This window comes from Lutra lutra, chromosome 17 (assembly GCF_902655055.1).
Source record: "Lutra lutra chromosome 17, mLutLut1.2, whole genome shotgun sequence".
Classification (NCBI taxonomy): domain Eukaryota; kingdom Metazoa; phylum Chordata; class Mammalia; order Carnivora; family Mustelidae; genus Lutra; species Lutra lutra.
The window spans coordinates 48,793,138-48,807,411 of NC_062294.1; the positions used below are offsets into that span (position 1 = coordinate 48,793,138).

A 14,274-nucleotide genomic window follows, 5' to 3' on the forward strand; every position below is an offset into this window, starting at 1 on the left:
ATTTCTGCATTTCTGTGTGATCTTTTATATCAGATCATATATTAGAAATGCCTTCTAATTGTAGCATTTTTTTAAAAATCAAACTTCTCTGGTAGAAGCTATGCCAAATTTGAAGGACATTTAGCATATCAGCTTCCCATATTCTCCCTCATCCCCGTGAAATAAATAATAGAAAAAATTGGGGATTTGGTGCTTTCGTCAGATATATTAATTACTGGTACAGAAATGACAGTTAACATGTTTTTCTTGCTTGGTGACAATACATGTAACTGTGACCTGGAAATCAAACTAGGAACATATGATTATGAGAGTCAAACAATGAAAAGATGAAAACCACATCAATAACACCACAGTTTTTAAAATGGAAATAATAAATGTTCACAATAAGAATTGGTTTAAATTTCATATGTTCCCATAATAACATGGGGCCATTAAAGTAATGGACATGTAATATCAGGAGAACATAATACAGGCTTTGTAAAATCAGACCATAGCCTTCATAGTATAATAAAATTCATAACTCTCTTGTGTGTATGTGTGTTTTGTGTATATCCATATATAATGTGGAAGTTGATACTCAGTAATATTCTCTGGCAAGGAGTATCTCCAGCAGACTCCACACTAGAGCGCAGAGCCAAATGCAGAGCTTGATCGCATGACCCTGAGATCATGACCTGAGCTGAAACTCAGAGTTGGACACTTAACTAAGCCACCCAGGCGCCCTCTATTATGTTTTTATTTCTCAACATCAGTTTGATCAAACTAGTAAATTATGTGCAATAATATTTGAAAAATAATTTATATGAGCCCCTTACAGTTAAAGTCACCTAATTAAGATTGCTTTAGATTATATGACAGATAAGATCAAAATTAACGAACAGGACTCAAGCAGTATTCAAAAACAAATTTTTGCTTTGAATACAGCGATAAAGTAATGATTAGGATCAACCGTCTTTATAGTTAATGCACAAGATGCGTCTTGAGGCATAAGCCAGGGAGCAGAAACAAATACTGGAGGTAGTAGTAACATGGTTATATGGTGGGGGTTAAAAGAAATGATTTGAAGAAAAAATGCATGGGTAGAGATCATAGCATAGTAGCCAAACCTCTAAGAAGAAAGAGCAGTTTTGTATGCCTTTCCACACTTCTTGGACACCATGGTGATATTTTAAGTGTATTGACTAAAGGGCTTTACTTACAAAGTATATCTAGTAGATTTCTTTTCTTTTTTTTTAAGATTTTTATTTTTTTTTTCGAGAGAGAACATGAGAGGAGAGAGGCTCTTACCAGTAATGAAATGGAGTTAAGTCTTCCCAAATCCATGTTCCCTGACACCAGCCAAATCCAGGCTTGCAAGCAGGCCTAAGTAAGGATCCCTGTCTCAGAACTGCTATATTAACTTTCCTCTATACATGGTCTACAGAGATCTATGGCCCATAATTTTTTTCTCCTTTTAAAATGTCATTGAATACTAGTAAGTCATCACCAAGGTAGTTATTTGTAACAAATCTCACCAGATTAAGCCAAAAGTACTTAACTCGTAAAACCGAAAAGACTACAGGTGGGGCTTACACCTAACCTGCTTTGCAGGGGTCCTCAAGGTGGTCCCAGGTGGTGACAACCTGAGACTGGCTGGCGTGTGTTCATGTTCATGTCTCCAAAGTGGGAGGCTTAGCCTCCCAACCACAATCAGTAGTAAATGCTTAGATTTGTATCTAGTTCCACAGCTTTTGTGAGATCATCCAGCTTCACTCCCACTTGTCACCATGGACTTCACTTTTCTTATGTGGTCCCTATGGATTTCCTTATCTTAGCTTTGAACTTACCTACATTTGATGGGGATTGTTTGAGGTCATTATCCTTTCTCATAATAGAAAGGTCATTATCCTTTCTCATCATAGATGTCATTAACATCTAACCATATTGGTAGGATATCCATTTAAAGACCTGAGTCCAGTACAACAATATCTCCTGTTTATTTGACACACTGTGACTGATTCTAAAGTTATCAGAACCTCTGCCTTATTCATCTGGAGACTGACATTTTGTTACATATGCCATGTCTTACTACAAATTATTTAATTCTTGAAAGATTTGTTTAAAGTATAAATACTTTCATATTTTTTTACTGACAGGAAAAATGCCTGGACATTGCAAAGAAGCACATCAATAGAGGAAACTCAAAAGAATAAAGTGGAAAGTAGTAGGAACTCACCACTATTAATATTTTGATGAGCATTCTTCAGTACCTCTAGGCAAACAAGTAAGAGTTGTATAGAATTTTTTTTTAAAGATTTTATTTATTTATTTGAGAGAGAGACAGTGAGAGAGAGCATGAGCTAGGAGAAGGTCAGAGAGAGAAGCAGACTCCCCGTGGAGCTGGGAGCCCGATGCGGGACTCGATCCCGGGACTCCAGGATCATGACCTGAGCCGAAGGCAGTCGTCCAACCAACTGAGCCACCCAGGCGTCCCGAGTTGTATAGAATTTTACAAACTAAGAACCTAATGCATACTATTTTCTTTCCCTTTTAAAAAATATTTTATTTATTTATTTGACAGAGATCGTAAGTAGGCAGAGAGGCAGGCAGAGAGAGAGGGGTGGGGAGCAGGCTCCCTGCTGAGCAGAGAGCCCAATGCGGGGCTCGATCCCAGGACTCTGGGATCATGACCTGAGCCAAAGGCAGAGACTTTAACCCACTGAGCCACGCAGGTCCCCCAATGCATACTATTTTCTAATTAGAGTTTTTCACTAAATTGAAACAATTCTTGAAGGTCACTTCAATAAATGGACCTACAACCTCATTTCTAGCACCTACACAGTATTCCGTAGACAGGGCAGCAGGCAGAGAGAAAAGCAGGCTTCCTGCTGAGCAGAGAGCCTGGGATGGGGCTTGATCCCAGGACCTTGGGATCATGACCCAAGCCTAAGGCAGCTGCTTAGCTGACTGAGCCACCCAGGCACCCCTGGAGAAACAGAATGTTTAGAATAAATTTTCTGAATTGTGTTTTCTAGAATTGGTTCTTGAATCTTAATAGATTCAAAGGCACTAATGACTCTATTTCCAATGCAAAATAGGGCACTTACCATGGTGTGACATAACAAACATATATGAAATATATGAAATACACATTCGATACTCTTTTTTTTTTTAGTTTTTTTTAAAAGACTTTATTTATTTATTTGACAGACAGAGATCACAAGTAGGCAGAGAGGCAGACAGACAGAGAGGAAGGGAAGCAGGCTCCCTGCCGAGCAGAGAGCCCGATGCGGGGCTCGATCCCAGGACCCTGGGATCATGACCTGAGCCGAAGGCAGAGGTTTTAACCCACTGAGCCACCGAGGCGCCCCCACTTTCGATACTCTTAAGGAAATAACTATTGAAGACCTCAAAACATATCAGTCACACTAAAGAGTATAAGGGGTTTGCTCCTAACTATATTGGACAAAGCGGGGGGAAAAAAAGAGCGCATGGCTTCAAATTCCAGCTCAACTATTAATGACTTGAATGTTTCAAGTCATTATGCACTGGCTTCTTGAACTTTCCTTGCACATTGAAATAAAGTTCTCAGACACCAATCTGAGTGGCCATGCAGGCTGCCTTGCAAAGCAGAGCAGGAGCAGCTGAATTCTGCACATAGCTTTTGTTTTGTTTTGTTTTGTTTTGTTTTGTTTTAGTAATTTTTTCATTTGACAGAGAGAGATCACAAGTAGGCAGAGAGGCAGGCAGAGACAGAGAGAGGAGGAAGCAGGTTCCCCGCTGAGCAGAGAGCCCGATGCGGGACTCAATTCCAGGACCCTGAGATCATGACCTGAGCTGAAGGCAGAGGCTTAACCTATTGAGCTACCCAGGCGCCCTGTTTTGTTTTGTTTTAACCAGAAAAGCAAGGGCAAATGCCTAGAAGCGTGGGAAAGGAGTACAAAGGGATGGCAACTATCTTGAAGCCATTAAACAGGCTTGCATTCTCCCCTGCATGTAGGCACACAGGGAGTCAGTCATGGGATAAGGGAGGAACAGGATGTTTGGGCTAGCAATTGCCAGGCACAGGAAGTGGGGACTGAGGGTTACATTCTTTCATCGCTCCTAACCTATACCCTGCCCCTGGGGATCATGGGATCCTGCTCCCACACAGCCATTGCGTTCAATAGCCCAAGAACAGGAATGCTGCTGATGTTCCACCTGCTTCCACAGTCACCCCTTAGGGCTTACAATATGTTTTCTAAAAATAACTCTACATTTCCTTGTTGATCTTGGTGTCCCTAGTGAATAAAAAGATGGAAAGTCTACTGAATTATTATTTGATCTACAAAGGTGGCAGAGTTTTAGATCAAGTAAACAGAAGTCTAACTTGAATCATCAAAACAGAGAGTCACGGTTCCTAAATAAATTCTAAGACATGGCCAGTTTACGAAGCCAGAATCCTTTGGGTAAAGGAGAGGCCAGGTCCTCTTGAGGATGAAAACTTCTGTACTGCAAAAATGTGGGCTGTTAATCTTTTCTCCAGAGTACCCCCAAAGGGACCTATGGCTATTGTATCCAGTGTGACTATGCCCTGAGAGGAAATAATCAGAGTTTTGGGTTTTTGTTTTGTTTTGTTTTGTTTTTTTTTGCAGTGACTGAATCCTTGCTGCTCTCAATTGGCACATTGATGATATTATGCTGATTGGATCTGGTGAGCAAGAGGTAGGAACTACCTTAGTTGTATTGACTTGCATGTAATAAGGTGGGAATAATCCCAGAAATATTCAGGGAGCCTTCACCTGAAGTAAAATTTCCAGGCATTCAGTGGTGTATGTTGAACTGTCCTTCTAGGTGAAGAATGTGTTGCATCTTCCCACAAAAATGAGGTACAATATCTAGTGGACCTCTTTAGATTTTAGAGGTAATGTAGTCCTAATTGGGGTGTGCCACTTTGCCTTTTATGAATGACGTGAAAACTTTTGGGACCCAGAACAAGAGAAGGTTCTGCAATAGGTCTTGGCTGCAATGTAAGCTGCTCTGCCACTATCCCTTTTCCCTGTCATCCTGATGTAATTGGCTTCGTGGTATGGTGAGATGACATTTGAAGACTCAGTTATACTGCAGTTAGGTGGCAGGAACCTGTGGGGCTGCACACTGTCCTCCCAGATACTGTGTATGCTCTAAATCAGTGTCCAGTATGTAATACTGTTCCACCAGACGTCAGGGGCTGTTTTGTTTTCCATATCCAATCCACTCAATGCAACCTCATATGGCTCATTTGGAAGGAGTTAGATTTTCCAGTGACTGATACTAGAAAATCTTTAAATTATACTGAGTTTACAAAAATGGAAAGAGAACACGAGACTTCATTTTTAAAAGTCAAATATGTATGTTGATAGGTATATGTAAGTTTGTGTGGAGACAAACTTTTTTCTTCTTCAGGGGGAAGGATTCTAGGTGCATTTTCCCCCTTACTTCCCTCATACTATTTTTAGTTTTCAGTAACATGCATCTTTTAAAATTGCTAACTATAATAAAGATATTTTAACCAGAAAAAAGGAAAAAACTCTTAATACTAGAATATACTCCCTCACCTACAGAATCCTCCTCAGTGCTTTGGCATTAAGTCATAGGCTTTGGGAATCAGAATAACGCCAATGTCAAGCTCTGCAGCTGTTCTGCTTGCTTCGAGATAGTGGACAATTTTGTATCTTCACTGAAACTTGACGTTTTCACCTCCGAAGTAGGGATAATTTTAATGAAAAGTTTAAGTGAGGGAAGAGCGATTTTCTGTGAGGACAAGCTTCCACTTTGGCCCTCTTATGTTGTTTTTCCCATTAAACTTGGGGCACATCAGGGTCTGGAGTAGGGACGCGTAGCTTCCTTGCTCTTCACTGCCTCTCCCAAATTCTACCCCACCCATTCTTTTAAACTCTCTTTTAGCCTCATATCATCAGATTATACTAAACATCATCCTCCTTTCAATCAACTAGTGTCGCCTAAGCAATCATTTCCGTTTAATTTCTTGAAGATTGTTATCTCCTCACCCGTTCCCTTCCCAACAATATTCCTGTCACAATTGGGAGGTACTTCAAATTCAGGAAGTTGTATCCATGGAATAATTTTGCACAAGACTCGGGCAGAGGTAATGCAGACTCTTAATGTAGAAACCCGTATGGCCACTCAAGAAATCGAGACTACGTGATTCCTTCCTTTCTGGCATTTGGGAGAAGTATAGACAAGGAGCTCCCAATAGCTGGAAGATTTGTTTTGGAGCGTCAGACTAAGAACGTTTTTGCCGTCAGCACTCTGGGAAGTGTAGTCCAGTCGCCCCGTGTGGTGCCATGAAGTTCCGCTCCTGAAGGTAGATCTGATGCATTCTGGGAGGTGCAATCCAGACTCTCTGTGTAGTAGCGTACACTTCCGCTCAGGAAGGCGGTTCTCGTGCATCCTGGGAAGTGTAGTCCAGGGGCTCCGTGGTCCCGCCGGCACTTCCGTTGGGTGAGTGTGAGGTTGCTACTGAATTTTCTTTGGGAGAGGTGCGTCAGTTCCGCCTCTCCGGCGCTTCCAAACTTCCTGGGTCTGCTCGGGACCTGCAGCGACCCGGTGTTTTAGGGGGAAAGAAGCTTGGGCAGAGTATACAGGTATGGAGGGGGCATGGCAGGGGTGTGCATCTTTGGGGGAGACTCTGCTTTCAGGGTGGTTTGCGAGTCCTGGGGTGGGGTGGGGTCACCTATCGCCTGGTTTGAGAGTTTCTGCGCGTCTCAGCTCGCCCACTGTCGGCCTCCCTACACCCACGGGTGCTTCTGCTTCCTGGTGTTGGGGAATTGAAAGAGGTGGTGAAAGCTGCCTCCATTTTGACCTCAAACTTTCTAGTTGGCTTCTTTCCAGCTTGTCTCGGCTCGGGTGGAAGACCCTGAGGGCAAAGCATCCCCTCGTGGGAACCAGAACTACCCGCTCACGCAGTAAGGACTGCTCTTGAGCTAGCAGGGCCCCACCCGCGATTGAGACAGTGATCATTTGACCTTCACTGCCCACCTGCCATCGCCCCTCATTTTCCTTGTATAAACCTGGAAGTATTTTCGGTACTTTGAAGACAGTCTTTGAGCTGTTTGTCTGCAGTCTTTTTGGTGTTGGCCTCGCTGAAATAAATTCCTTTTTTAATTCACCACCACTCGTTTCTCTGCTTGTGGATTTTGTCAGGGGCCAGAGGTGGAGTCTGGTCTTTTTGGGAATCCCAGAGCCAGGTGCTCTTGCACTCCTGTGTGCCAGCTAGTGATAGAAATAAAAATCTCAAAACTGTTTCTGGCACCTGGTGGATGGTGACCTTTCTTAGTATTTCCCGAGGAGCAGTCAGTTCCCTGGGTCAGGGTCCGCTATTCCACTGCAGAACCTTTACTCTTCTCTGATTCCTGGGTGATGCTCCATAACCCCAGACCCCTTATAATCTCTCTTTTAGGAAGGTGAGGGTGTAACAGAACCAACGTGAGTTTGCTCCTTGGTGAGTCAGAAACTGTACCAGGTTAAATCATTGCACAAAGAAAGCTTATTTGCAGCAAATAAAGAGATCACGGGGAGTGGCTTCCAAAGCTGTGACTCCCACAGAAGAGGGTGAATGGGTTCCTTTTGTTTAGGGTTAGGAGGGATATTTAGATAGGGAAGTTTTGTCATCCTGTGTAGAGGTGGGCACAAGGTCAAGGATACACCTTAAGGAAACTAGCCTATACATACACTGTATGTTATGTAAGTTAGGCTGAATCGTCCCCCCCCCACCCACCGGCCCCCAAAGTCACTCCATGGTCCTTCCACGCAAGTATGAGTCGGGCTCAAAAGGTCTGGGTGGTCTGGCCTGTGGCAGATCTTGGCCGTTGTCATCACTTGAGGCGTGATTTTGAGTTTCACTTGCCTGAGGTAAGAGATAAGCTAGAAAGAAGAGCTTAAGGAAAAATGCAAGACAAAGGTTAATGAGTGCAAGCAGGTGGGCATTAAACGTTAGGTCTTGGGGTCTAGTTGGTGGTAAGGGTTGCTTCCAGACTGCATGGAGGGGAGTGGAGGTTTTCACTTTTACTGAGAATGGCAGCATGATCTTGGCATTTCATAACATTCTTTTCTTTCCCCAGCCTGATTTCTCACAAAGGGCTGCACAGAGGTGGGAGGAGGGACTCCTTGGCTACTGACAGCAAGGTTCCGCGTGAGTGGGATTTGGCATTTTTCTTTTATAACAACGTTCTCATCAGTCGGATAATGTTTGGGATGTGTAATCGGGCAGGGGCATATTTTTTTTTTATTGCTGACCTCACCAACGATGGTTTTATACAAATAAATACATTGTGCCACACCATAGCTATGTGAAGGAATTCTGCTTTCTTTTTCTGTTTTGTTCTATAAAATGAGATTGAGACCCACAGAGCATAAGTGATTTCCCCATAATCTCTGCCTAGTAAAGAAGCTGAGCTGGGGGGTGGGATGAAGGCAGTTTGAGTCCAGAACTTGAGTTCTAATCTCTTGGATATGTTCTCCTTAAGCCACAGGAAGTAGCAGGAGTCAGACCCCAGGTAGTTAGCACTCGATTCTGGATGATCTGAAAAGGCTAATGGGCTATGACTTTTCTGAGTTTTTTCAAACATTGTCAACTATTTTGTTTTACTTATTACTAATAATATGTTTTTTTTTGTTTTTTTGTTTTTTGTTTTTTGTTTTTGTTTTTTTTTTTTTTACTAATAATATGTTTTATGCTTATAGAACCATGATGGGAAATTCAGAAAGTACAGAAATATGAGGGAAAAATTTTTTTAAATGACCCATTAATCCACAATGTAAATATAGCAATTGTGAAGCTTTTAATGTATTTCTGTTTGGTGGTTCTTTGTGTGTATTTGTATGTTTGTGTAGATGCATTTTACGAAATTATCACATATTTCTTTGTGTTTTTCCCCTGGCATATTTTAATGATGGAAAACTTTTTAAGATCTTATTTTATTCTTTATTACCTTTTTATTATAATTTCTTTTCTTAACTTATTTTTTTATTATGTTCAGTTAGTCAGCAAATAGTACATCACAAGTTTTTGTTGTAGTGTTCAACAATTCATTAGCTGCGTATAACAGCCAGTGTTCATCCCAACATATGCCCTCCTTGATACCTATCATCTGGTTACCCCATCCCCCCACACTCTTTATTTTTAAAAAAAGATTTATTATTTATTTATTTGAGAGAGAGTGTGTACCTGAGCGCGCATCCTCATGCAGGGGATGGAGCAGAGGGAGAAGGAGAGAATTTTTTTTTAAAAGATTTTATTTATTTATTTGACAGACAGAAATCACAAGTAGGCAGAGAGGCAGGCAGAGAGAGAGAGGAGGAAGCAGGCTCCCCACCTAGCAGAGAGCCTGATGCGGGGCTCGATCCCAGGACCCTGGGATCATGACCCGAGCCAAAGGCAGAGGCTTTAACCCACCGAGCCACCCAGGCGCCCCAAGAAGGAGAGAATTTTAAGCAGACGCCCTGCTGAGCATGAAGCCTTATGCATGGCTTGATCCCAGGACCCTGAGATCTTGACCGGAGCTGAAATCAAGGGTCTGCCACTTAACTGACAGCCACCCAGGCATCCCTTAAGATTTTATTTCTAAGTAATCTCTACCCAGTGTGGGGCTCAAACTTGCAACCCCAAGATGAAGAGTTACATGCTCTATCAACTAAGCCAGCCAGGAGCCCCTAACTATGGAAATTTTTAAACACTACCAAGAAAGAATAAACTAATGAGTTTCCATATAATTTTCCAATCCTCTTTATTATTCCTGTTATTCCTGTTATTCCTATGGCTGTTTCCTGATATTTTAAGACTTTGTTTTTATATAATTCAAATTTTTTCCATTGAAAAGTTGCAAAAGTAGTGTAAGGATTTCTCATATACTCTTTACCCAAATTCCCCAATTGTTTACATTTTGCCTGTTTTGTGGCTCCATCAGCCACATAACATCAGGAATATACCTGGAATTCAATGACAGCTTATTCTAGCTTTCTTTTTCTTTTTCTTTTTTTAAGATTTTATTTATTTGACAGACAGAGATCACAAGTAGGCAGAGAGAGGAGGAAGCAGGCTCCTCGCTGAGCAGAGAGCCCAGTGCAGGGCTCGAACCCTCATGCCCTGAGATCATGACCTGAGCCGAAGGCAGAGGCTTAACCCACTGAGCCACCCACGTGCCCCTTATTCTAGCTTTCTGAAGGAAGGAAGCCCCACATACGGATATCAGGAGGTATCTTGGGAAGAGGGATTTAGGAGAAGCTGATTATAGAATTCTAGCACCAGTTAATCAGTAATATTAGATATTATGCTACATAATAGTGTTATCTATTAAATATTAGATATCTAGTAAGTTATCACTAATAGTATTTAATAGTGTTACCTATTAGATAATCCTGGAAAACATTATATAGCATCCTGTTTATGTAATCCACAGTCTTGTAGTTAAGTTTGTTCTGTTTTTCATTTGAAGGCCTTATAACCAGTCTCCCCTAACCCATCTCAGTTCAAAGTCCAATTTTATGCATTGCCTTAAGCTGTATATTTGTTTATAAATATTTTACAAAACTTTTATCATTGTTATGTCCCTTAATGTGGAATGCATTCCATAGCCTTCTTTGTTGATGCTTTTTTTTTTTTTTTACTTTTTTTTTCTGGGTAAGCTCTATGCCCAGTGTGGGGCCTGAACTCATGACCCCAGGATCAAGAATCACCTGCTGTACTGACTGACGCAGGTGCCCCTGTTCTTGATGCTTTTATTTGTATTTATTTATTTATTTTGTAGATTTTATTTCTTTACTTAGAGAGGGGGAGAGTGCAAGTGGGGGAAAGGGCAGAGGGAGAGGGAGAGAATCTCAAGCAGACTCTGCACTCAGTGTAGAGCCCGGCAAGGGACTAAGTCCCATGACCCTTGAGATCATGACCTGAGCCGAAATCAGCGCTCGGACACCCAACTGACTGAGTCACCCAAGTGCCAGTTCTTGATGCTTTTAAAGAGTATAGAGGGGGGGCGCCTGGGTGGCTCAGTGGGTTAAGCCGCTGCCTTCGGCTCAGGTCATGATCCCAGGTCCTGGGTTCAAGCCCCGCATCGGGCTTTCTGCTCAGCAGGGAGCCTGCTTCCTCCTCTCTCTCTGCCTGCCTCTCTGCCTACTTGTGATTTCTCTCTGTCAAATAAATAAATAAAATCTTAAAAAAAAAAAAAGAGTATAGAGGGAAGTCATTTTGGAGTAAGTTCTTCATTTGGGGTTTGTCTGACGTATACATGTTTAGGTCCTGTCATGCGTCGTTGGCAGGGATTCCACAGAAGCGTTGAGGCATCCTTGTCATTGCAACGTAACAGGAGCCAAAGGCTGTTGGTTTGTCTAGGTTTGGGCGAACTCAGCTTTGTTGACTAGCTAAGGTGATTTCTATTAGGTTTCTCCATTGTAAAGTTACTATTCAATTAATGAAGCCTTCTTATGGGAAGATACACTTGTTAGTGGACATCCTGCTGTGAGGACAAGCTTCCCCTTCCCCCATACTTATTCACTCATTCAAAGTTTTGCTAATTTAAATAACATGTAGATGAACAAACATTTATTTTTACCAATATACTTGGGGTATATTGTACATATCCTAGAATTCACCCATTTTAGTTGCATGAATCAATGATTTTTTTAAAAGATTTATTTATTTATTTGAGAGAGAGAGCGAGCAAGCAGCTGGTGGGGAGGAGGGGGAGGGAGAAGCAGACTCCCCACGGGGCAGGGAGCCGGATGTGGGACTTGATCCCAGGACCCTGGGATCATGACCTGAGCCGAAGGCAGGCACTTAACCGACTGAGCCACCCAGGCGAACCCCTTGAATCAGTGATTTTTAGTAACTCTCCTGAGTGGTGCAGCCATTGCTATAATTCAGTTTTGATCATTTTTGTTTCCCCATTCCTCGTACCCATTTTTAGTTAACCCCCCATTTTCACCCCTGTTACCCCGGCAACCACTAACCTGCTTTTGTCTCCATAGATTTCCCTCTTCTGGACATTTTGTATAAAGAGAATCCTACGTTATCTGACCTTTTGTGACTGGCGTCTTTCACTTTGAGCAGTGTTCACAAGGTTCATCCATGCTGTAGTGTGATCCGCACCCCTTCCTTTTAATTGGCCACTAATATTCCATTGTATGGATTTGCCACAATTTGTTCATTCCTGCATAGGTCATAGGTCTGCGTTTCGGTGGTTTCCCGCTCGAGGGTTGTTAATGAATAATGGCGCTGTGAACATTCAAGTATGGATTCACAACCATCATCCCTGTAGATGAGCACCATCCTGGGCTACGTTTAATGCCTTTTTCCTGCCTTCCTAGGCACCCCGCGAGGTGCAGCTCTGTCTTCCTGGGATCTGTGCAATGCAGGACTCTGCACGTGCCCAGAAGTAAGAGGACACATGACCATGGTCAGGGTGAGTAGGGCTTCCTTTCTCACTTTCCTGATTCCATCTCATTACTCGGGTCATCACACATTTTTCTGGGGATGACTCGAGCAGAGCAAAAGGCCTTTGAGGACCTATTTTCCATCAGGGTCTTAGTTCGTGCCTTTTGAATTTACGTCATATGTATTTTTGGGTTTTGCTGTATTCTTACTTATTTTACAGAGTGAAAAAATGACTAGAAATGAACAGTTCCCCCACTTCATTACTTCCCGACTAACAGATGAGCTGTTTTCATTTTCTCCTACTTTTATCCTTGTGGGCGTTCATAACTGAATTTGTATTCATAACATACACCTAATTTTAAGTACTGATTTTTTTTCCCCTTTCATGTTATGTCATGCTCATTTTTTATGGTTGTATCCCATTCCCATCGAATCGATGGACCTTTCTATCTTGAGCTCCTTCCAACTCAGAGACATGTCCATGGTTTAGGGATTTTACTGTTTTAAGCAACACTGCAGTCTCTTTCTGCATAAAACCTTGTCCCCTCACGTCAACTCTGAAAACACTTGGCCACCTTTTTGTCCTCACATTTGACACGTGCCACATAGGCTCTATTTTAGGTGGAATACCCTGCTGCAGGCAGAGCAGAGCAGGCTGGAAGTGCTGCTTCACACAAATACTGCGGGAGGTTTGTACACAGGGAGAGCTGGACTCCGTCTTCCCCGAGCCTTGGTCCTAGTATCGGCTGGTGACTTGCACTCTGTGCTTGGCCCCTCAGAGCAGCCAAGGAAGGAGGTGTCAGTCTTACTTTTTCTTAAGCATGTGAATATGAGAGACCCGCTCAGATTCACACAAGAAGCCCAGGGCAGGAATGTGAGGCGTCCTACTCAAGTGAAAGAGATAGCCAGGAAGACAGAGAGAGTTCATTTCGGGCCCTCAGCCCTATGGCGTGTCTAGAGGGTTCATTTTTTTTTTTTAATTTTATTTATTTATTTGACAGACAGAGATCACAAGTAGGCAGAGAGGCAGGCAGAGAGAGAGGAGGAAGCAGGTTCCCTGCTGAGCAGAGAGCCCGATGTGGGGCTCGATCCCAGGATCCTGAGATCATGACCGGAGCTGAAGGCAGAGGCCTAACCCACTGAGCCACCCAGGCATCCCTGGACCACTCTTCTGAGAGATCATCTCCTCCGGTGTTGCTGCTCCCTGACCCCTGTCTCAGGGTATCTCTCCTCCTGTGGTCGCTTTCATTCACTGACCTGCTCAAAGCTACAGACACAAAGACAGCAGTTAGCAGAGGCGCTGTATAAAAATCTTTAAATTCCTCTCTGGCAAAAGACACCTTATGTGCAATTACCGGGAACAATAACCTGGCGCAAAAATATTTACCACAGTGATACCAAAAAGGAGACAAAGCCCTTCATGGGCAACTTATGCATATGGTTAAGGGAAAAAACCCAATGGCATGCAAAGAAGGACATGCACAGCCATGTTAAAAATGAGAAACACGAATAAACACCTGAAAAGGGTAGGTTTGTTTTTTTTTTCCTTTAAGATTTTTTATTTGAGAGAGAGCAAGTGTGGGGGTGGGAAGGGAGGGAAGGGGAGAAGCAGACTCCCTGCTGAGCAGGGAGCCCAATGCGGGACTTGATCCCATAATTCTGAGATCATGACCTGAGCCCAAGGCAGACGCTTAACCGATTGAGCCACCCAGGTTCCCCTGAAAAGGTAGTTCTATTAATTTACGTTCAAATAAGTGGGAATACTAATACAGATTGTTCTTCCAAATCAGATTGCCAAAACCATAGAAGATTATATAACCTGCTCTTGACCATTGTATGGAGAACCCTGGTTGTCGTATTCTCTTGAAAGATTAGTGAAGTAGGAA

The 14,274-nt window shown here is 42.7% G+C and overlaps 2 protein-coding genes across 5 annotated transcripts in view; both read left to right on the plus strand.

The window, feature by feature from the left end:
• The window catches only part of LOC125089189 (zinc finger protein 45-like), an 87,067-nt gene that overhangs the window by 62,510 nt on the left and 10,283 nt on the right, over positions 1-14,274 (plus strand). For 2 of the 3 annotated variants that reach the window (XM_047711196.1, XM_047711197.1), the window contains exons 1-2: positions 6,565-6,605; positions 12,322-12,416. In XM_047711196.1, the coding sequence (XP_047567152.1) occupies positions 12,402-12,416 (15 nt within the window). In that variant the 5' untranslated portion in view covers positions 6,565-6,605; positions 12,322-12,401. Of the gene's footprint in view, positions 6,606-12,321; positions 12,417-13,455; positions 13,610-14,274 lie in introns of those variants that run through there. The other variant, XM_047711198.1, reaches the window with a different exon arrangement.
• LOC125089187 (zinc finger protein 227-like) overlaps positions 1-14,274 on the plus strand; it is a 95,028-nt gene that overhangs the window by 15,005 nt on the left and 65,749 nt on the right. Inside the window, exon 1 of one of the 2 annotated variants that reach the window (XM_047711177.1) lies at positions 12,326-12,416. The exons of the other annotated variant lie outside the window; for it this stretch is intronic. Within the exon in view, the coding sequence (XP_047567133.1) occupies positions 12,402-12,416 (15 nt within the window). The 5' untranslated portion in view covers positions 12,326-12,401. Of the gene's footprint in view, positions 1-12,325; positions 12,417-14,274 lie in introns of those variants that run through there. 2 annotated transcript variants of the gene reach the window in all.